This window comes from Narcine bancroftii, chromosome 4 (genome assembly GCF_036971445.1).
Source record: "Narcine bancroftii isolate sNarBan1 chromosome 4, sNarBan1.hap1, whole genome shotgun sequence".
Classification (NCBI taxonomy): domain Eukaryota; kingdom Metazoa; phylum Chordata; class Chondrichthyes; order Torpediniformes; family Narcinidae; genus Narcine; species Narcine bancroftii.
In genome coordinates, this window is record NC_091472.1 from 269,681,156 (window position 1) to 269,702,749 (window position 21,594).

Consider the following 21,594-nt stretch of genomic DNA (forward strand, 5'->3'; position numbering starts at 1 on the left):
CAAATCCAATCCTTGAAAGATCTTTATCAGTACGAGCCCAGACTTTGTTCCATTTGCACCTACTGGTGCCTGAATGCCTGGCTTCAGCAGAGCTCTTGCATTTTAAATGAGATGTGAAGTGTAAGTATCTGTTTGTGAAGTGACCTACACTAAACCCCCACAATCTATCTCTTTTAATAACAAGAAAAAAAGCAAATCAGCACAGCTGATGGAAGGTTCACATTGCCATTAAGGGTGGTTCTCAGGAATAACTTGAAGATTCATGAAAGAATGGATGATCCTGAAGTATGAGGGGTGAAATTTCAGCTGGATTCCGCTTGGAAAATGTTGGAGCTGGAGACACTGCTAAGGAAATAACATAGATATAGAAACAAGAATGGAAAGTATTAAAAATGGCGAGCTCTGCTGCTGGGGCTGCTGCAACGATAGTGCTGCCGCTTGTGCAAACCCAGAAGAGTTGGGAGCGGTGACACAGCACTCCTTTGTGGGGTTCTACTGTGCAGTCATGATGCCAATAGCTCTGTACAGGCTTTGAAACCATAGAGATCCATGCACAAGATGGTGGCACACATGTTCAATAACAAAGTACAAGTGGTGGTGGACGCTGGGAAATCAGCAAAATAGGTGGGAAAATTCCTCCCCAATTAGAAGAGTGGAAGGTGATCCTACAGAGATGACCAAGACAGTGGGCCTGAGCAGAGAAATTTTAAATCTTGAAGAGTTAGGCAAATATCTGCCCAAAGACAAGCTAGGAAAAGAAGTGAAAGTGTACAAAAGAGACAACTACTTTTTCATTATTAAAAACTAATTTTTTGGGATGGAGACAAAAACAAAGGCATCAGACAGATACATGAACAAGCAAGAAATAGAAGGATTAGACCATATGCAGGTAGGTGTGCAGTTTAAATGATCATCATGGTCAATACCCACCTGGTGGGCCAAAGGGTTTGTCACTGTGCTGGGGTGTTTCATGACATTTGTAACTCCTTTACAAATATTTAAAGCACAAGTATCATTCACAATATAGGTTTTTGGTATGCTTTATTAGATCCTGTTTTTAATAATTCATACCTGGCCATGTGTATCACCTGCTGACTTCCCAGCTTCAAATCTCAAAGCTAAACCAAAGTCTCCTATGCAAGCTGTGAGATTGTTTTTCAGCATAACATTTTTACTCTTGAAGTCCCTGTTAAGGGAAGAGAGTAGTACATATCACTCATACAGACATACAGATCATACATCTAAATTAGTTGATACATAATGCATGATTTTTAAAAAAATCAGTAACTTGCATAGTAAATGAGGCAGCCATTTTGTACACTGCAAAATTCCATATACCAGAAACAAAATTAGTGACCAGCTGAGGTTTGGTTTGGTGGAAAGTAAACATCAGCCAAAAAAAAAAAAAAATCACATTTTATTTTTTTTAAGTATAGCTATGTTGCCCACCTAAATCGGAATCAGTTGCATAGACCTTGGTATATTACCTCAATCAAAAATAAATGATTGCCCATTCTACAGTCCTGCATCAATCTAGACAAGTGGTCAAATCCTGGAACACAGCTCAAATCTACAATCTTTTAAAGGTGAACGCACTACCAAAAAAGACGAACGGATCAAGAACAGTGACAACTCCACAAACATAGATTAGAATGTCTTATTTTAGCCCCGATTCTAAATTTGATTGCTTACATCTTTAACTCTACAAGGAGTTTGTGTACACTTTGATACATCAACAATATCTACCTGTGAGCAACAGCAGGTTTGTGTCCATCTTTTAAACCAGGTTTATCTTCGTGAAGGTATGCTAGTCCTCTAGCCATGCTCTCAGCAATATGGCACAATTCATTCCAAGTGACTGCATTAGCTTTCAGATAATCTGTCAGGGAACCCTGTAGGGGAAACAACAAAAAAAAAATTAGAAAGATCAACATTAAGAGGATTTATAAAATCTAAATAAAATTATGAAACTGACAGGAAAGTGGGAAAAGTCACAGGAAGCAAAATAATAATGTTAGAAAATGGAAACAAAATGCAACATTCTGGAAGATTCTCTGGAGAGAGAAAGTTAATGTTCGATTGAAACACTAAAGTTTGCAGATGCTGTGTCTGCAGTGAAAACACAGAAATGCGGGAGGAACTCAGCAGGATGGGAAGCAAATATATATAAACCAATGTTTTAGGCCAGGGACCTTTTTCAAGTTTTGGGTTGAAATGGGTTGCCACAAGATAATCTCCCAGTCTGTGTCCTGTGGATTCCATAATGGGAGCAGTGGATTCAGTCGATGACCCCTGCTGATTCACAAGTGTTGCTTCATTTGTAAGTACTGTTTAGTGGTAGGTGAGAACAAGGGGACTCCTGTCTTGCACTGGGGTAGTCGGGAGCAAGGACAGATGTATGAGTAATGGAGGATATGTGGGTGAGATCCAATTTGATAGTAGTAGATGGGAAACCTCATTTTTTTGAAGAAGGAAGACATCTCAGATTATCGAGCATGAAGATGTGATGGAAACAGAGGAATTGCGAGAAGGAAATTGAATTCTTACAGGGTCAGGGGGTGAAGAGGTGTAGCAGAGAAAGCTGTGGAAGTTGGTAGTTTGTAATGTTTCAGGTCACTAACTTTACCTCAACATATGAAAATGACTGTTGTGACATTAATGCAACTTACAAAAAACAGGTTTCAATATTTTCAACATTGAGGTTTCTCATAACACAATAATGTTTAAGTGCACATGATTAGCCTACAAGCAAATTACTTAAGTTTCTCCAATTCTGCTTTGTAATCAACTATAATTATTTAATTTTAGGCAAAAAGAAAAATGTATCATCCCACTTTCAAGTAAACGATCCGAAGAAATACAGTCTCTAATGATAAAAAAGGGTCTGTATTATGTTATTTTCAGATGCGTATATTAAAGGATCTCAATCATTCTTAAGACAATTCTAGGTTAACTCTAGACCAATACACCTTCCTTAATTCCATCAGATGCACCATTCAATACAGTATTTAGGAAATAAAATGCAAGTCAGCATGAGTTAGAGACTACAGCATTTCCATGTTCAGATTCAGATAAAAACATCTCAAAGGAAGTTTAACATAACCAATAAATGATGTAAGCTGATAAATTACGGTAAGCAGTTTCTGTGAGACTCTTTCACTTCTCCCCCATTGGACTCCCTCCTGCTCTCAAGACTAGCTTCCACAGCTACGTGTCCTTCTCACCTTCCCTCTCCTATCCTCCGATCCATGACTAATTATAACCTTTTGCCTGTTGGCCTTTGCTCCTACCCCTTCCCTTTCTTCCCTTCTCCCCCAGCCCTTTTTGATTCAGACGCCTTCCTGTTTATGCTCATACCTTGACGAAGGGTTCAGACCTGAAATGTTGGTTATATATCTTTACCAACCAAGACCTGCTGAGTTCCTCCAGCATTTTTGTGTTTTTATGACAATCACAGGGTCTGCAGACTTTTGTGTTTCATTCCAGTAAGGAAAACTTCAGCTTTGGACCTAATATGCCATGTATGTGCAATTGTAGATATTCTCCCTTCAGAAGAATATACACGTGCCTGAAAACACAAACCTCTTGATTCAAGGACAGTTTCTTTCTTGCTGTTATCAGGGTCATAAATGGGCCTTTCACTGGCAAAAGATAATTGTTTTTAACTGCACTTTATCCTGGACACAGCATGATATGACTTACTGTGACACAAGTGCCGGCTCTGTTTATTGTTTATTATTGCAAGGAGTTGACTTGCCTGGATAACATGCAAAATAAAGCTTTTTCATTGTTTCTTGGTACAGCTAACAATAACAATTCAATAATTCAATTCAAAGTGAATTTTTGGTTACAAATTGCATTCAAATTCATTTGAACTTACTTAAAATCTTGCATAAATTAATAAGTATTGCTTTGAAATATATTCCTTGATGTACTTGAATGTGGCAGTTTAAAAAAAGAATTTATTAGTAAATGATCATGTGTGTTATTCAAGCTAATGAACTTCAAGAGTTCAAAGGGAAACTATAATGTTTCTATTTGCAAAGTTAGTTTCTTCATCAAGTCAATATTAAAATTGCCAAAATTTGATTATAATGCCTTATGCCTAAAGTGCTCACTTTTAACAGCATTCCAAATGGACTGCTAACAGATAGAATTAGCAGAAACTCTCCATTACAATAGAGATAAGATACATTAAAAATTCATCCAACTTTTGCTGTACTTATTATGCTTTCAAAATTCCACCTCGCAATAACACTCAAAATGGTAAAGAAATACAAGTTTTCCAGAACTATGTTTAAAACATCGTCATCTACCTGCCAAAATATGTGTAATTCAAGAAATACAATCTGTCCTTAACTATTTCAGATGTAAAGATGGCAATATTTTTAGCATTTAGCTCAACCTCATTGTTAAAATGATAGGAATTTCTGAGCTATGTAGATGGTAAGTTAAATATTTTCATCTGTTACAGCCTTTGTTCTGACCAGCTTGCAAGTATTAACTATATGAACATTACTTTTAAGAACATTACTTTGCCCAGGGCCAATACGCAAGTGGGACTGGTAAGGTTAAAGCTATTTTAGTGATGAGATCTAATTTCAGATGTACCATTGCAATAAAATTAGAGAACCAATTCCTCAACCACAATATTCCACATGGCTTCATTCTCACTAACTTGGTATTTTTCATAATCAAATTTGAAGTTTCGAATCTTAAGATTTGATTTCAGCTCACATATATTTGGTCATTTTGTGCCATGATTCATTTTGACATAGAAGTAACAATACAATTAAATCAAGCTTTTAAAAAATCTCATTTCCACAAATACCATTCATTGTTCCTTCAAATAAAACCCATCTACGTTAATCTGTACTTTCAAATCCATTTTGCTGCAAACCTAAGGCCCTTGCTGTAGATCTTTATTCATTTGGTTGTAAGTTATCTTTTAACATAATCAGAATGTTCCATTACCACTTTTAATGCAGCTTACTTGAATATGCATCAACAAGCTCATCTCTTTAGATCTCTGTTTTATCCAGAATAAATATACTAGAGATGCTGGAAGGGTTAAATTTTAGTGGTGATTTAAGCTCAACAAATCAAATTCTGAAGCATCATTATGAATCAAATAGGATGTGTCCAAAAACCACAATACTTGACCTTTTCATGGAATGAAGATATCAACCACAATTCCACATCAACGTTTGAGCTTCTTTTCTCTGCGCCAATGAAGTGCAAAATATTTTCATGATTCATTCCAGGTAAAGTATATATTTCATATTCATTTTGCCAAGACTGTCTGTCCTACAAAACAAGCACCGGAGCATCATAAAACATTGCCAAGTAACTGTCAAACTAAGATAGATAAATAGGGTCGAAAACAATTATTGCCAGTTTCACAGATATGTAGGAAGTGAATGAAACACTGAACCTGAAGTGGGAATATTTTCACTGCCACATACTCATTAAGCAGTTGAGCCTTCCATACACAACCAAAGCGCCCTCTAGCTTTAACCTCCAGTAACTGCAGAGGCTTCAATCCAAGCAAGGGAGAAGGTGGTGCTGGACCTGGGTCCTACAAAGCAAGAAATGAAAATAGTTCTTAAGAATTGACAATTGAACCTGTAAGCATTAAAGCAGACTATAAATAAACATCAAATTGATCTGATGAATGACTTCTAGGATTTATGCTTCTTGAGTAATATAAAATTTAGTAGCTGTGCTTTAAAATTAGCAGGAACTTCTGATTTTTTTTAAATAGAAGATGTACTGAAGCCTAATAGCCTGAATTTTCCTGAGATTATTTGATCTCAGAAGACAAGCAGGCTCAGGCCTGCTCAGTACTTGCAGGGGAGACCACCTCGGAACACCAGGTGCTGTAGGTTTCCGTGAGGGGTGCTGGACAAAGTTAAAGAATTTCATGTATATTACATTCTAAATAAAGTATTACGTGACAATAATGGAAACTTTATACTTTCAGTAATACAAAATACGATACTGCTGGCAGTTTAAATTTGCTGCATCTATTCAATTTATATTTTAAGTTTTCTCCAGTGAAGATTAGTCAAGAACTGGATAATCAGTATTCTCTGAACTTGATGCTTGTTCTGTGAATATATCTTCACTCTATAACACAGTGATTATAATTTTCTAAACACTCAAGGTTTATCACAGCACATGAAGTTGGTTGCAGGAAATGATAAAACAGACTAGAAATTACCCAAATTAGATGTATTTTAAGGCATTAAACTAAAGCTGTATTAAATAACATTTCACAGTAGAACATAGCAAAAAAAAAATGAATGCATACACTGAAAAACGAAGCCTACAAAACAATTTTCATAGTTTTGGCTACCTGTCCAACAGCAAACCAACCAAACTAGGAGGATTTATTATACAAATAAGATTTTAATGCCAGAACAATTCAATAATAAGAGTTCATGGAAAGCTTTATAACAAATATCACGGTCAAATAAATTAAAATGACATAATAAATGTTTGTTTATTCCAGTTTTTGACAGTTGAACATATGTTCAATACAAAAAGTTGAAAAATTAAATTCTGAAAAATATGACAAAACTAATTTGTGCATGGAAAAAACATTTTTTAAATGACAGATGCATCGCACTTCATCCCAAACTCCAATTTTTATTCAGTTCAACACTGTTTAATTTATTGCATCTCTACTAAATTAATACTTCATAAATAATAGGTTTTCATAACTGTAGCAGAGCTTAATTGATATATCATGAGTGACCTGGTGTAAAAACAGTTTTGGAAAGAAAAATTGCAACATTATAAAATATGCACAGATTTAATGAAAAATAATTAATCAACTATATTCACACAATTCAGCATTTTTTGGTTAAAAATTCATTCTAACGTTGCATGCTGAGAACAGAACCAATGGTTTCATGCAGAATTATCACTGAAGCTCTTATTCATGTAAATTTCTGCACATAATCTCAATTAAGACACTAATTGTTCCAAGTTACCTTACCTCTATCTCTATATGAAATGCATGCTTGAGAAAGGAAAAGCAAAAGAAATTATCGTTTGGACAAAGTATGAAACCACAACAGACAAAAAGTAGTTTAAACAAATAGAACATCAGACAGGTCCTTCAGCTCACAATGATGTGGCATCTTAATAAACCAACCTAAAAAATGAAACTTTCCTTACCTTATAACCCTCTATTTTTCTAAGAGTCTTTCAAATGTCCCTATTGATGCAGCCTCCACCACCACCCCAGCAACACATTCCAGGCACTCATTATTTCATTACCTGATGTCAAGGGTAAAAAAAATTATCCTTGATATCTCCCCTAAACATTCCTCCCCTCATTTTGTACAGATGTCCTCTGGTGTTTGTTACTCTCACTTCAGGAAAAAAGGTGCAGGCATTTAATACCAAATGCCATTTATGTTCAGTGCCTGACACATGCTCGTTTGTAAACCAATTCAATGTCTCGAATTGTAAATAATGGCATAATATTGTTGATTGCCTGGCACACTCTTTAGCACAATACAAGATTACAAAGAGGACAGAAATATTCTTTAAAGTGTCATAACTATTAGAAGGCCATAATTGTTAATTCTAGATTACCGTATTTAATGGCATACAAGACCACTTTTATCCCCCCTAAAAATAGCTCAAAAACATCCCCAGGTCTCATATGCAAACTTAACATCTGGGTGATAATAGAAAGTAATGCTGCCAATGATCATCATCGCCGTGTCGCCGCCATCTATCATTGTGCACTGAAATACAAACGCATGGTGAGAGCAGTGGAAGATGGCTACAGGAGGCAAGTGCTTAAGCTATGCTATTGGATACAAACTAAAAGTGGTAAACAATGCTAAGGAGCATGGTAATAGGGCAGAGGCAAGAGTTTTTGGGGCACCCCTGCCTACAGCAAAAATGATACAAGAATGGAGAAAGCAAGAACAACAGCTACAGACTACTTAAAAAACGGTAAATATAGCCTTCTTTGCCCAGCCCCACATTGACCAGAACTTGAAAAGTTAACAAACTGGGTGATAAATGAGAGGATTTCAGGGAAATTTGTTTCTACCAAAATGATAATTAACGAGATCAGGAGATTAGGAGAACAAGGTTTTGCAGGAACAGAAGGTTAGTGTTACTGGTTCATGAAAAGTCGCGGTTTATCAATGGGTACAAAAATATCCAATGCACAGAAAATACCAATACAGTGGAACCCCAATTTAATGTAACCCAATTTAACAGGAATCCATATATAACATGATGAGTCATTGGACTGCTACTGGGAGCGGGGACCTCAGGCTGCTGCCAGGAGAGGGGACAGTTAGTTTACTAAAAATTAATTTGTGCTTTAATTTCAACCTAAACTACAACCATTTATTGCAACCCCGATTTAGCACGATCCTGCTTTTTTCATGATGCAAATTTGTTCATTCTTCACGTGTCTATGTGAGTTTCTTACCATTCTTCAAAATGTACTGGGGTTATAGGTCAAATGGGTGTAATTGGACAGCACAGGCCCATGGGCCAAAAGTATAAACTGAAATGCTGCCTAAACACAAACAAAAAATCAGCTCTAAACTGTGACAGCATTGGCAGTTCAGCAATGCTGATTTCAAACCATTTAAATTCTGTAAAACATGATTCACAAGTGATAACTACACTGTGCGTTTAATGACTCCAAAACTAAATTGTGCAATTTAATTACTGGCACAAGCAAGTGATTGAGCCCAATGAATACTGTTACTATTGGTCTGGCAAAGAATTATTGAGGATTTATATCATCCATCACACAGGATCTTTGACCTACTACCATCAGGAAGAAGGTGCAGGAGCAGCAAAATCAAGACTGCCATGCCAGGCTAGCAAGTCCTCCTTCCTGCAGGCCATGAGATTGATAATGGTATCATGTAACCTTGGGTCTCTTCTCTGTAAAATGAGTAAATTATTCTGAAATACTTTTACACATTGATTTTGTATTACATTTTTAACTATCTATGTGATAAATGTTTATTACGTGTATGTATGTGCTCCGTGGTCCGGAGAAACAGTTTTGTCTGGTTGGACATGTACAATCAGATAATAAATTTGAACACCATTTGAGCAAATAAAACATCCTCATGAGATCAAAATAAAAATCTATTTGTGTAAAAAGAGGCAATCTTACAACGTCAGTCAAAACCCCACATGGAGATGATTAAGAGGCTCTTTATTATCTGACTGTAGTTTGTCTTCTTTCAGTAAGAGATTGATATATTATTTTTATAATCAATTTGAAATGCAAAGACGGTGTCTTAGAAACCAATTTTAACTAGTTCAACTAAACAGCAGATGCTTTTTATGGAATTAAATAAGTATTTCTACATCAGGATCTGCTTATTGCTGGAGTAGGCATAATTTACTGGCAATTTTGTTTGACAAATCAAAAGATCTCTTCAAACACCATGTGCCAACCATTCTGTTGTGAAACTGAGTTCACATGTAGGACCAAACAAAATTAGGTTAACAATGAGGAAATTAGAGTCCTAATTAAAAAAAAATTATAATGAACTTAATTGTCAATTTTATGATGCTAACTCTTCCAGACATTTTAGATGGAATTTAAATACTCCTATTGTTCAGGTGCCCTGCCGTTCGGTGTGTGCGATCAGGTCTCTCCATCCATCACGGTCTCTGACCCTCCAAATTGTAGTTGTTGCCTCCCCTGTTTCTAACCATGAAGTTAATCCATCTATCATTTTCATTCTCTGTTTGCCTGTTTCTTTTTCCTTCCAGCTTTCCAATTGTAACTAAATGTTCTAAATGTATCCCTTCGTATGATGTGTCCAAAGAATTTCAGCTTTCCAATTGTAACTAAATGTTCTAAATGTATTCCTTCGTATGATGTGTCCAAAGAATTTTGATTACCGTTTTCTGATTCTTTTAAGTAATGTACGTTTTGTTTTCATTCTTTGTAGAACTTCTTCGTTTGTATTTCTGTCCGTATATGATATATGTAAAAAAAATGATACTCATGTCGCAACATTCAAAAACCAACATGCAGTGTTTTTTACAACATACAGTGGATGTTGGAAGTATCCTGGGTCAGAAATTTAATCACTTGATTTTTTTGTTGTCACAAGGTCTAAATATACTGTGTTTTCATTGGAGAAGCAGTAGTTCAAGGCAACAGCTCACAAACATCTTCTCAGGATGGGGAATAAATCAATGGAGCCCAAACCCAAAAATGAAAAAGAAAAATGTTGTAAATACTCTGTTGGAAAAATCAACCCCTTGAAACATTAACCTAGTTCCTCTCATCATTGATGGTGCCTGACTTGCTATGTCCCTACATCACGAGTATAGCAACAAATATAATTTCATGAAGATTTTTTCTTGGGCACAATAAATTATGCATATTAAATAATTGTTAAGAATTAATTATGCCAAATATTCTTAATACAAGTATTTATTTTCTTTTGTTGTTCACAAAAAGATTTGTGAGTAAATACTCTGAACTGTATTACATTAATTCTTCAACAGCAATCAAAATAGCAAAAAGATTACTTGTCGAACTTTGTGGGTTTGGGAAAAATAAAGAGTGTTACTGCTTGTGTGGTAGGGCAAGTAAGTTGGTGTTCCATTGAATGACTTCAGATAAGGCCATGTGTATGCCTGGAATTCCTGAAAAATTTTCTCCCAGAGCAGTACATGTTGATAATCAATCTTTGGTGGCCAGCACCCAGTCACAACTTCAGCTGATCCTTCTGTACCACTTGAAAAGCAAGTGGCCACATCTTTTCTGCCCGTCAACATACAGTTGTGGGTGATTCTGGTTTTCTTTGGACGATTAGAGCCTGTCCTGAGCCAGGTCAGTTATTGAGCCCACAAACTCCTGAATCAAGCAGGTGAACCTTCATGGCACTTCTATCAAAAGCCTATCCTTCCTGAAGGAGACCAATTGTGTTCACCACCAGGCCCTGAACACTTCCAGTGGGACATCTTTACACATGCATTCAAACACTTAGCTATAAGGGCTGTCATAAGGTTTGTTTTCCTAATATATCCTATAGCTGCATCACAAATTTCAGTGATGTATTACACTTATCCAAGCAACTGAATGCAGGTGGACCTGCACCTTACAGATGGCTGAAAGGCTTTGAGATGTGAGGAATCAAGTCACCTAATGGAAGATATCCAACCTATGGTCTGTTCTTGTAACCATAGTATGTGTGTTGCTGGTTCAGTTAACTTTCTGATCAATTATGACACCCAAGTATGTTGATGACAGAAAATTCAATGATGAGTTGGTGGTTATATTCTCCTGTTAGAGATGGCCATTGTCTGGTACTGTTCCACCAATACAATTTGTCAAATCATCCCATGCATCAACATCATCAAGGTCTTGCTGCATGCAGATATGCAGTGATTTATTTGATGAGAAGCTGAAAATATAATTTTACATTGGCTGATGATTGTACAGTTTTAATACTTGGATGGGATGAAAGTCATTGATGAAGCTGGTTGGGCCCCAGGTGCTATAATGTCCTGAGGCAATGGACAGCAACAACCACTCTCTTTATGTGGACTATTAATGTTATTCCCCCTCGATGCTCACTCACTTAGATTGGCCATGGCTTCCTCAGTCAAGTGTTGCCTTAATTAATTCTAATAGGCAGTCACCCATGGAATTTACCTCTTTGGTCAAATGTCTGGAGTATGCCCATGATAAGGTTCGGATCAAAAGGTCTTTGCAAAGCTCAGACCAGGTACTGGTAATCAGGTTAATGGCAATGTTACCTGGTTGTACCATTGACTTTTTTGTCAGTTTGCTTGTGATTGAGAGTATCATGGTTGCAGAGGAGATTCATCACCATGTTGCCTGGGATGAAATGTTTCAGTTAAGACTTGTTTTTGTTGGACCAGAGGAAGCCAAGTGGGGTCCTGAATGAAGTGCATAAATAGGATGGATCCAAGATAATTTTCCCCATTATGACTCCATTATTTAAGAACCATCAAGCGGCTCAATGTCTTAACTGGAAAGTGTAAAGGGCCAATTCAATGCCAAATCAAAAAGTGCACAAAAAGAAAGGAAAGGAGGGTTAGATTAGTTGACAGTTGAAAATAGAAACAATTACTGTATTATTTCGGTGGATAAGGCGATCTTCAGATAAGAATGAGACCCTAATTTCAGTCTGAATTTCATAGTTTTACCTTATATTGGTGGTATAAGACAACCCCCAAACATATCAGTACCATTTGTATGTAGACATGGCTGGTGTCATGTTGACTTGAGCTGGTGGGCATGGCCATTTGGAGAGGAAGCACTGTCACAATGTGATTCACGGTTCCGTCTATTGGTAGCTTCCATCTTAACCAGTTTAAATTTTTTCTTAATCAAATTGTTATCATGGAGCCACCAGCAAAAAGAAGAAAATATGAAGCAAGTTTTAAGTTAAAAGTCATTGAAGTGCCCAAGGAATCGACTAACTGTACTCCTGCAAGGACATTTGACATAATAGAAAAGATGGTAAGAGAGTGGAGAAGGAATAAAGATGTTTAAAGAAAAATGCCAAAGAAAAAATGTTCAATGAGAAGAGGAATCACTCATTGATCAGAGTTAGAAAATCATGTTGCAGGATAGGAACTGGAACAGAGGCAGGATTGCTACATTCTGTAACATCAGAGCATAGGCACTGAAATGGGCAAGGTCACACCCAGAACACAATAGAGATTTTAAAAGGTAAAGTAGGCAGGTTCAACCATTTCATGAACTTGAAAAAAAATCTGGTAATATGACAAGGAACGGTGTTTGTTGGTCTCAGTCATTTAACTTATAATACCAAAAACAGATTAGCATGAAATAATACTGAGATTGCTGTTATACCAAGTGGTTTGACTTCTTTATTGAAACCACTAGATGTATACTTAAACAAGCCATTTTAAGATCATGTGTGTGAAGAACAATAAATGGATGATGAATGCTGAAAAATCCTTTACAAAAGGTGGGGGGGGGGGAGGTGCAGGGATATGCGTGCTGCATTACTTCTTGTTCTGTATGATTTTGTGATCAAAGCATGGGATAAAGTGAAAGTAGAGATTGTAATAAAATTTTTCAAAAAGTGTGTCATCTCTAGTGCAATGGATGGTATGGAGGATGGTTTATTGTGGGATGCTGACGACGAGGCTGATTTAACAGATTCAGACTGGGACCCATATGATGACAGTGTAAACAGTGAGACTCCAGATGTGCTTGCCGAGTTCTTTGCCTCAAACAATGAAGTTAGTGATTTTTCAAGGATTTTAAATGTGCTTGATTTTTTTTTTATTTTACAAATCTTTTATTGGTTTAATGTCACATTAGTAATTAATTTTAGTGCAAAATAAAAATTGTGTACATCACAGCAGCATTTATTTATGGTGGTTTATGGAACCAATCAAGTGGCATTTTGAGTAGAATTTTAAGGTCACTTTTTTGTATCTGGCCTATAGGACAACCTTCTTTATGGGTGCTTCAAATGTCATCTTATCCACCAAAAAATACAGTATGTTTTTCCAAGATTTACTGAAGTAGAATTTTTTTGTTCTTAAAACAAGGACTTGACAACAAATTAAACATTTATTCACAAATGACGTACCATATCTCCTCTTCAATTAAAGCATATTAAGTTGTAAGTACAGCATTTTCATTCGTTTCATGTGTGTTGTTGCACTATAATTTTGGGAGAAACCACACAACAAAAGAAGTTCCCAATGTGCATCTTGAAATTTACTTGGGAAGTTGCTGTCTGATTAGTACTGGTAGCATTACTTAATTTTTGTGGGATATCTGGATCAATAAAAAGTCATCAATTTGGTCCTCCAGTTCACAATGCTTGCTGGAAAAGATATTTTTGTGGATTCTCCACACCAACAAAATATCTTAACTTTGAAAATGCACTATGTTTAAAAACAAAATAATTAAAAGCAATTGTAAATAAAAAAAATCAAACTTGAACAAAGTACATTTTTGCAAATGTTGTTCAGTAACTGGGTTACATGAATCTGCTCTTCTGAACAGCAGAGGGCACTAACACCCTACAATTTTAATCCTAACTTGTCAAATTACAGATTTTGTTCATTCATGGACATGAAGCACACATTAAACCACCAATGTGTAATTTTAAGATTACATTTTTCCCAAAAGTTCATGAATAGGAAAAATCTGGTAATCGATAAGGAATGGATTTGTTAGCCTCAGATATGTTTCGCAGTCATTTGACTGATAACACTAAAAATAGATTAACACAAAATAATACTTGAGATTGCTGTTATACCAGGTGGTTTGACTTCTCTATTACAACTACTAGATGTCTGCTTGAACAAGCCATTTAAAGATCATGTGCATGAAGAATGGAATAATTGGATGAGGAATGCTGAAAAATACTTTACAAAAGGTGGGGCTATATGCATGCTGTATCAACAGAAAGCTAATAACAATTATAACATTAATGGAATTTTCTTTTAGAATTGGCAGCTATTTTGATTTTTATTTCAAATTCAGATCTCTACCCATTTCCTATTTCTTAAAATCACTCAGTTCTGCTTTCAGTTTCAAGTGGTAAGAGTCCCATCATTTCAATTAATATAACACAGCCCTCCTGTAAAAGAACAATCAAGGGTGAAAAGGTAAGGAAGTTTATAAATGGGTCACCCTGGTATACAAATATGGACAGAATTTTACCTGTGCTATCCAACTTAACAAATAATGATGATTCTGCTCCAGATGTTGAGAAGAAATTAAGTTAGCTTGTGACTGAGTTCTTTTGAGAGCAGCAAATTTACAATAAATAATTAACCAATTCAATACAACTTCAAGTACTCAGTGATATTCTACCACCAAACACATCTTCTCTTCTCCTTCCCTTTCAGCAGGCCAAAGTGGTTTTCTTTGTGACTCTGCTTTTCCATCTTCCAACAATTCCCTTTTCACAGCAATTGCCCATGCAACTCTTCTGTTCCCACCTTCCATTGAATCCAACTCTTCTTCCAGGTAACAAGCAATTCACTTCCTCTTCTCATCATATGCACCAAATTTGCTGCTCACTACATTAGAGAAACCAAATCTATTGCCTGTCACTGGAATTCTTCATTCCGTCTCTGAATCCTCAATTTCTGGCCTCCTGCACTGTAATAGCAAGCTTGAGAACAGCTCCTCAACTTCCATCTGGGTACAATGCAGTTTTCTGGTCTGGATATCCACATTCTCAGGTGAATCGCTTTTTCTGTTGGTATTCAAATGCTTTTGGGTCAGGCATTACCCTCTCTTCATTAGCACAGGCATTTCCTACAGCTCTGCATTTTTATACATTTTGTGTTCCATTACTTGTGTTCTCTTTCTCCCACTTCCTTCATTTCATACCTCTTGTTCTCCTTAAATTGTGTTCTCCAAATGACCACCTGCAGCATATCACCAGCAGATATCACTCTGTCAAAAATGTTCCCTTTGTTCCATGCCGTTCTTTCCAAGACCTGACAAAGGGTCCTCAAACTTAAATATTAACTGTTTCTCCTTCCATATCTTGTCTGACCTGCTGTTTCTAGCATTTCCTGTCTTTATTTCAGATTTCCACCCATTTCAACTTTACTACACGAAATAATATCCACATAAGAGTAACCATTTGGCACCTAAACCTGATTTTACAAAGCAATGTGCTTTTGACATCATAATTCAACACCTTTTTAAGTTGGTTCTGAATCTTTAAAGCTGGTTGCAGTTTGGCAAAAGAACGATCCAGAGAATGAAAAAGATATTTTACATGAGAGAAAATTAATAAAGACGTGGATACCGATTTCAAGAATTATTAATTCAAGTGCAAAACTGTGTTTCATTGTAATACTGGTCATGAATTTGGAAAAGTTCACCATGTCAATAATTTCTGGGTCTGGCTGCAATTGAAATTGTACAAAATTATTACTGCTCGGTATTCTAGTCAGACACAAACCCACGTCAGGTGCATCAATGCACATAATTACAACCATTTTTGCATGCTCTCGTTAAAAAGAAGCCAGAAACAAAACAAGTTTGGAGCCATACCTGAGTGGGTACAAGTACTGGTGGATATGCCAACTTGTGATGCCTGTACATCCAGAAAGAGAACAACACAACCACAGCAAATCCCATAATGGGTACCAGTGAATAAAGCAAGGTATTGAAGAGTGGTGGCCTCAATGTAACAGGATTTGATGTTGCTGTGGAAAAAGAAAAAAATAATTAAGGGTTTTGTAGGATGCAAATTACAGCCATGCCCACAAAGGAAAATCAAATGATTTAATTACTTAAGAGTCTCAGCACCAGAGTGAATGAGGTTTGAAATTATTCAAAAAAAGGCAAATAGCACATTTCATATTTGATGCACGACTTCAGTTGTAATGAAATTATGAACCGGATCTAAACATATTTAACAAATTTAATAATAACTTAAATTAAACATATCACAATAAAATTCAATTAATATCAATATGCAAAGAGCAAGACAAACAAAATTATTCAGAAAAATTATCAGAGATACAAGGAGACGGTGATTGGGCTGATCAAAGAGCTCCCCAAACACAACTTCAGCTGTCAGTACCAAATCTACAATCCTGCAGGTTAAAGCTTGTCAAGCATATCCATTTCTCATTTCTAAAAAAAAAATTCTGATTATAAAACCCTTTCAAATCCAAACCAATCCACAAAGTAAAAAGGCTTCTACATCTTACCCCTAAACATTCCAACAATAACTTTAAAATCTGTCTGGTTCTCAGCCCTTTGACAATGAAAATTGGGTCTTTTTTAGTTACTCCATATGAGTATTCAACTTTGTACAATTTGATAGTCTCTCCTCAGCTTCTTGTGCTTCATCTAAGCAATCCCTTTACCTTTCCCGAAAGGCTGGTGACCAGAATTATACATAGTTCTAAAACAGTTTTAACACACCCTCAGTGCTATCATGTTCAATCCATGCATCAACTGGTGAAGTGAAGTTTTATCTGCCTAACCTGGTAATTTGTGGACATACCGCACAATGTCCATTTTCATCTACCCTCTCATTAATTATTCATTCCTTTACTTACTACAATTTCCCAAATATTCAACTTCTGGGATTAATTTAATTTCAATGTGTTTTTTTCCCCAACGCTGACCAAACCATCTTCATTATCCTGCAATCAAGAGATTTCCATCTACCAACCAAACTATTTTTTTTAAATATTAAGTACATCATCAAATATCCTCCATTTAAGTCCAATTCATTTATACATCAAAAAGCAAAGTTATAAAAAATTAAGATTTAGGGAATACCAATCTGCCATTCTCTCTTGAATCTATGAAGGTACTTTTCTGACCAGCATATCATGTTGATGGGATCTTATCAAAGAACTTGTTTACATCCATGAAAATTATATTAATTCCATGCTCTTACTAACCTTCCTTGTTACCTTCCCAAAATAATTAAATTGCTTACCAGATTTGACATTCCTTTGAATTAATCTATAACAGTGGTTTTCAAACTTTTTCTTTCCACTGATATACTTTTAAGTAATTCCTATGCCATCGGTGCTCTGTGATTAGTAAGGGATTTCTTAAGGTGGTATGTGAGTGGGAAGGGAAAGTTGAGGGTCACTGCTCCAGACCAAATTGTTACTGAAATATTCTGTTTGAGAAAAATTGTCATTGGCCCATTTCCTTTGGAGTTATGAAACCATGCACATAACGAGTCAATTAGGTATGATTAAAACAGTGGTTTTCAAACTTTTTCTTTCCACCCACATACCACCTTAAGTAATCCTTTACTAATCACAGAGCACCTTTGGCATAGGAATTACTTAAGGTGGCATGTGAGTGGAAAGAAAAAGATTGAAAACCACTGGTTTATACCATACTTTGGAAAATATTTTGCATTTGCTTTTGGATGGAAAATAAAATCAGAAAGAAAGAAAGAGCATGCCAAATATTACAATATAGAGCACAATAATAAACACTGACTGCCCACGAGCCTTTGCTATCCAATTACCCTACCACCCTTGTACATTTTTGAATGGTGGGAGGAATCCAGAGCACCCGGAGGAAATCCACTCAAACACGGGAAGAATGTAGAAACTCCTGACAGACAGCATGGGATTCAAACCCCAGTCCCAATTGCTGGCACTGTAACGGCAGTGAGCTAACAGCTACGCTAACCGTGCCACTCCAAATCTTGGGTTTAAATATCCATAGTATCAATTATTTCTCCAATTAAACTATGCAACAAAAGATAGAAAAATTAAAATAGATTATTTTGTACCACCGAAGAGAAAGCAAGGCCCTCGATTTTTGGAAAACAAAATTGCAATAATTATATTCTTACTTCAAAACAATTCACATAATTTTAGCACCAAAATAGATTACTATACACTGAATTAAATCTTGAATTGAACTTCAGCAATAATCACCTGAAACATTGACTTATAATATACATTCAAGTCATACCTGGGACTTCTGAAATTAGAATTTTTTTTCTGAGACTACATATTGGAAGATTAAAAGTAAGACCACTCTGACTGATTTAGGATCAGATCCAAGTTGCCCACAAAGTTTTATGCACGATTTATTATTTATGTCGTTGTGTGTGGGGGAGGCTCCCTGCCTATTGCTGGTGGTCACGTGGATTCCCCACCTAAAACTCATTTGGAAGTCACACACCTGACAGTACATGGCATAATTTTTGTTCCACTCAGTTACAAAGTTATAGACAACAATAAAAACTGCAGGTAGAATGCCAATTAAGATTGGGCTCAGGCCACTGGTCAAGTGTACACCTAGTTCAAATCACTCAAGAGTCCCTGTTGTCTGGAGCCTTGTATTGAGCACAAGCAAAGAGGACACTCGCTCTCTCTGCCTTGTGGTGCTCACCTCGGTCACCACTCCATGCCAGGTCACTGCTGCAGACATCGCTTGGAAGGGTCGCGGGTAAGGTGCACATTGCACTGAAGCTGAGCCATGATATTGCTACATCTTAAATTACTATCGATCAATACTGGCAACAGAACTGCCACTCTCAACTGATCGGGGTTCCAAGGGCATGTGAATACTCCTGTGGGTGCAGTGATACCAGATTCATCTCTCCTTATTCAGGGGTCTGGGAGGGTGTATAAATGAATACTTGTCTACCATTTTTCTTTGCTTGTTTCCTGTTACAATTGGTTGCCATGCTTCCTTATGTATTGTCTCACTTATTAATTGTTGTGTTAATAAAGTTATGTTTGATTGCAAACCCTTGTGTCCAGACTTATCTCTCTTTGAACCCACTGAACCTGACACTTTTTTTTTCAAATTTTATTTTATTAACACATGTATCAAAACTACAAACATGTCAAAGTTAATCTAGTCAAGAAAAAACAAATTCTTTTTTTCATTTTTCTCCCCCCTCACCCACTCCTCCCACAGAAAAAACCCCAAAGGAAAGAAAGAAAACAGAAAGAAGGAGAAAAAAGAGAAAGAATTAATCTTATAATAATATTGGATATCAATGTAAAATTATATATTAATCACCACCTAACTATAAGTACATAATAGGTATTAAAAAATTTTAAAAATTGTAATAAATGTGAATTATACCTTCAATATGAAATAACATAAAATAAACATATTACAGCATAAGATGAGGCCAGGGTGTGACAGATTAATCCAAAATTAACTGATAATCCTAATCTGATTAATTATAAAGTAACCACACCAATCTTTTGCATATCTAGAAACCAAATTCTCAAAATATTTCCGTACTTATTCCTTAAATTACATGCATTTTTTTCCCCAAAGGTATACAACTTCAAATTTTGCTATGCCAAAACTCTTATGCTAGATCGGTTTCTAATTTCCTTGAAACTGTAATACATTTACAAGCATCTGCCAATGCAATCTTTAAAAACTCCTGAGACCAATCCACATTACACTCCAGGTAAACATTGGATATATCTTCTAATAAAAATAGTATAGGATTTCGTGGAAGTGGAGTCCCTATTACCTGTTGTAGAAAAATCAATTTTGTCCAAATGGAATTCAACTTAGGACATGTCCACGTTGAATGTAAGAAAGTAACAATGTCCTGTTTACATCAAAAACTTTTATCTGATAGGTCTAATTTCAGCTTATTAAGATTTTGAGGTGTAATATACAACTGATGTAAGAGATTATATTGAACCATTCTATATCTAACATATATTGTATTTTTCATACTGTCATGACATATATGGGCCCAATTTTTTATCATTTATAACTATACCTAAATTATCTTCCCACCTCTGCTTGGATTTATGAAAGTCTTTTTTCTTAGTTCCTCTTAAAAGTAAAAGATACATAACCGATTATAAACTGTTTAAAATTTGGATTAGTTACAATAATTTTAATTTCATCATCCTGTGGTAATAAATATAGCAAAGTCAAATTCTCTCATTAAAAAGGCCTTTAATTGTTAATATCCAAATATTGTAGTATTTTGTATTCCATAAGTAGCTTTCAACTGATAAAACATCATTTAACGCCTACCTTGATAACAATCTTTTACAAACTTTAATCCTTTCTTTGACCAGTCAATAAAATTCCTATTGTCCAATGTAAAAGGCATCAATCTATTTTGTACCAATGGCATATGTGCTAATCTGTATCCCTTCATTTCCATCAATCTATGTTCCTTATGCCATACTCTTATCAATTGGTGTATCTACTTCCCCAGTTAATAATGTTTCATTCCATTTGTATAATACCTCTTCAGGCTTTTGTTCACTTATTTTATTCATTTCAGTATTAACCCACACTCTTCAAAAAAGGAGGAAAGAAATCTCAGTTGGGCTTCTTTATAATAATATTCAAAATTAGGAAGTTGTAGACCACCTCCAAATCAATTTCTCCATATAAATCCTTGGCACCTTACCTTTCCATAAAAAACTTTCATATAATTTTATTTAAATCGTTAAAGAATTTCTTAGGTACGGCAATAGGCAAAGATTGGAATAGATATTGCACCCTAGGGAAAATATTCAGTTTAATACAATTTACTCAACCTATTAATGTAATTGGTAAATCAATCCACCTTTTTAAATCTGCTTCTTTTTTTTTGAAACAACAGCCTGTGGTGGTGTGAGTGGTGGAAGAAACACAACCACCACATTGAGGGTCATTAACGTCAAATTTTATTCAAATTCAGCACGCCCCTTTAAGGGCAGCATGAGCTCAGTCACCTGGTGCATCATAATCGCTGCCCAGGGTGCGCGCTGGAAGGGATGCTGTAGTCAGAGAGAAACCTCTGACGATGCCATCTCCCCATGGCTGCCCCACCATGTGGCAATACAAGCGGGGCTGGTTTGCCATGAGGATGTGTACCGCCACAAGCCCATAATTAATTTTATAAAGAGTATCTAACTGACTGTCAATCTGAACACTTAAATATTTTATGCCCCCTTCAGGCCATTTAAATTTTGTTTTTTGTTGACATTGAGTGAAATCACCAAATGTCAATTGCATTATTTCACTTTTATCCCAATTCCCCTTGTATCCTGACACTCTACTGTTTTGTTCTAATTGTAGCTGTAATTTACATAATGATCTTTCAGGAT

The 21,594-nt window shown here is 35.9% G+C and overlaps 1 protein-coding gene across 1 annotated transcript in view; it reads right to left on the reverse strand.

Moving 5' to 3' along the window:
• acvr2aa (activin A receptor type 2Aa) overlaps positions 1-21,594 on the reverse strand; it is a 164,968-nt gene that overhangs the window by 20,234 nt on the left and 123,140 nt on the right. Inside the window, 5 exon segments of the mRNA XM_069934990.1 lie at positions 1,072-1,186; positions 1,747-1,892; positions 5,164-5,307; positions 5,435-5,578; positions 16,061-16,215. Coding sequence (XP_069791091.1) covers positions 1,072-1,186; positions 1,747-1,892; positions 5,164-5,307; positions 5,435-5,578; positions 16,061-16,215 — 704 coding nt within the window.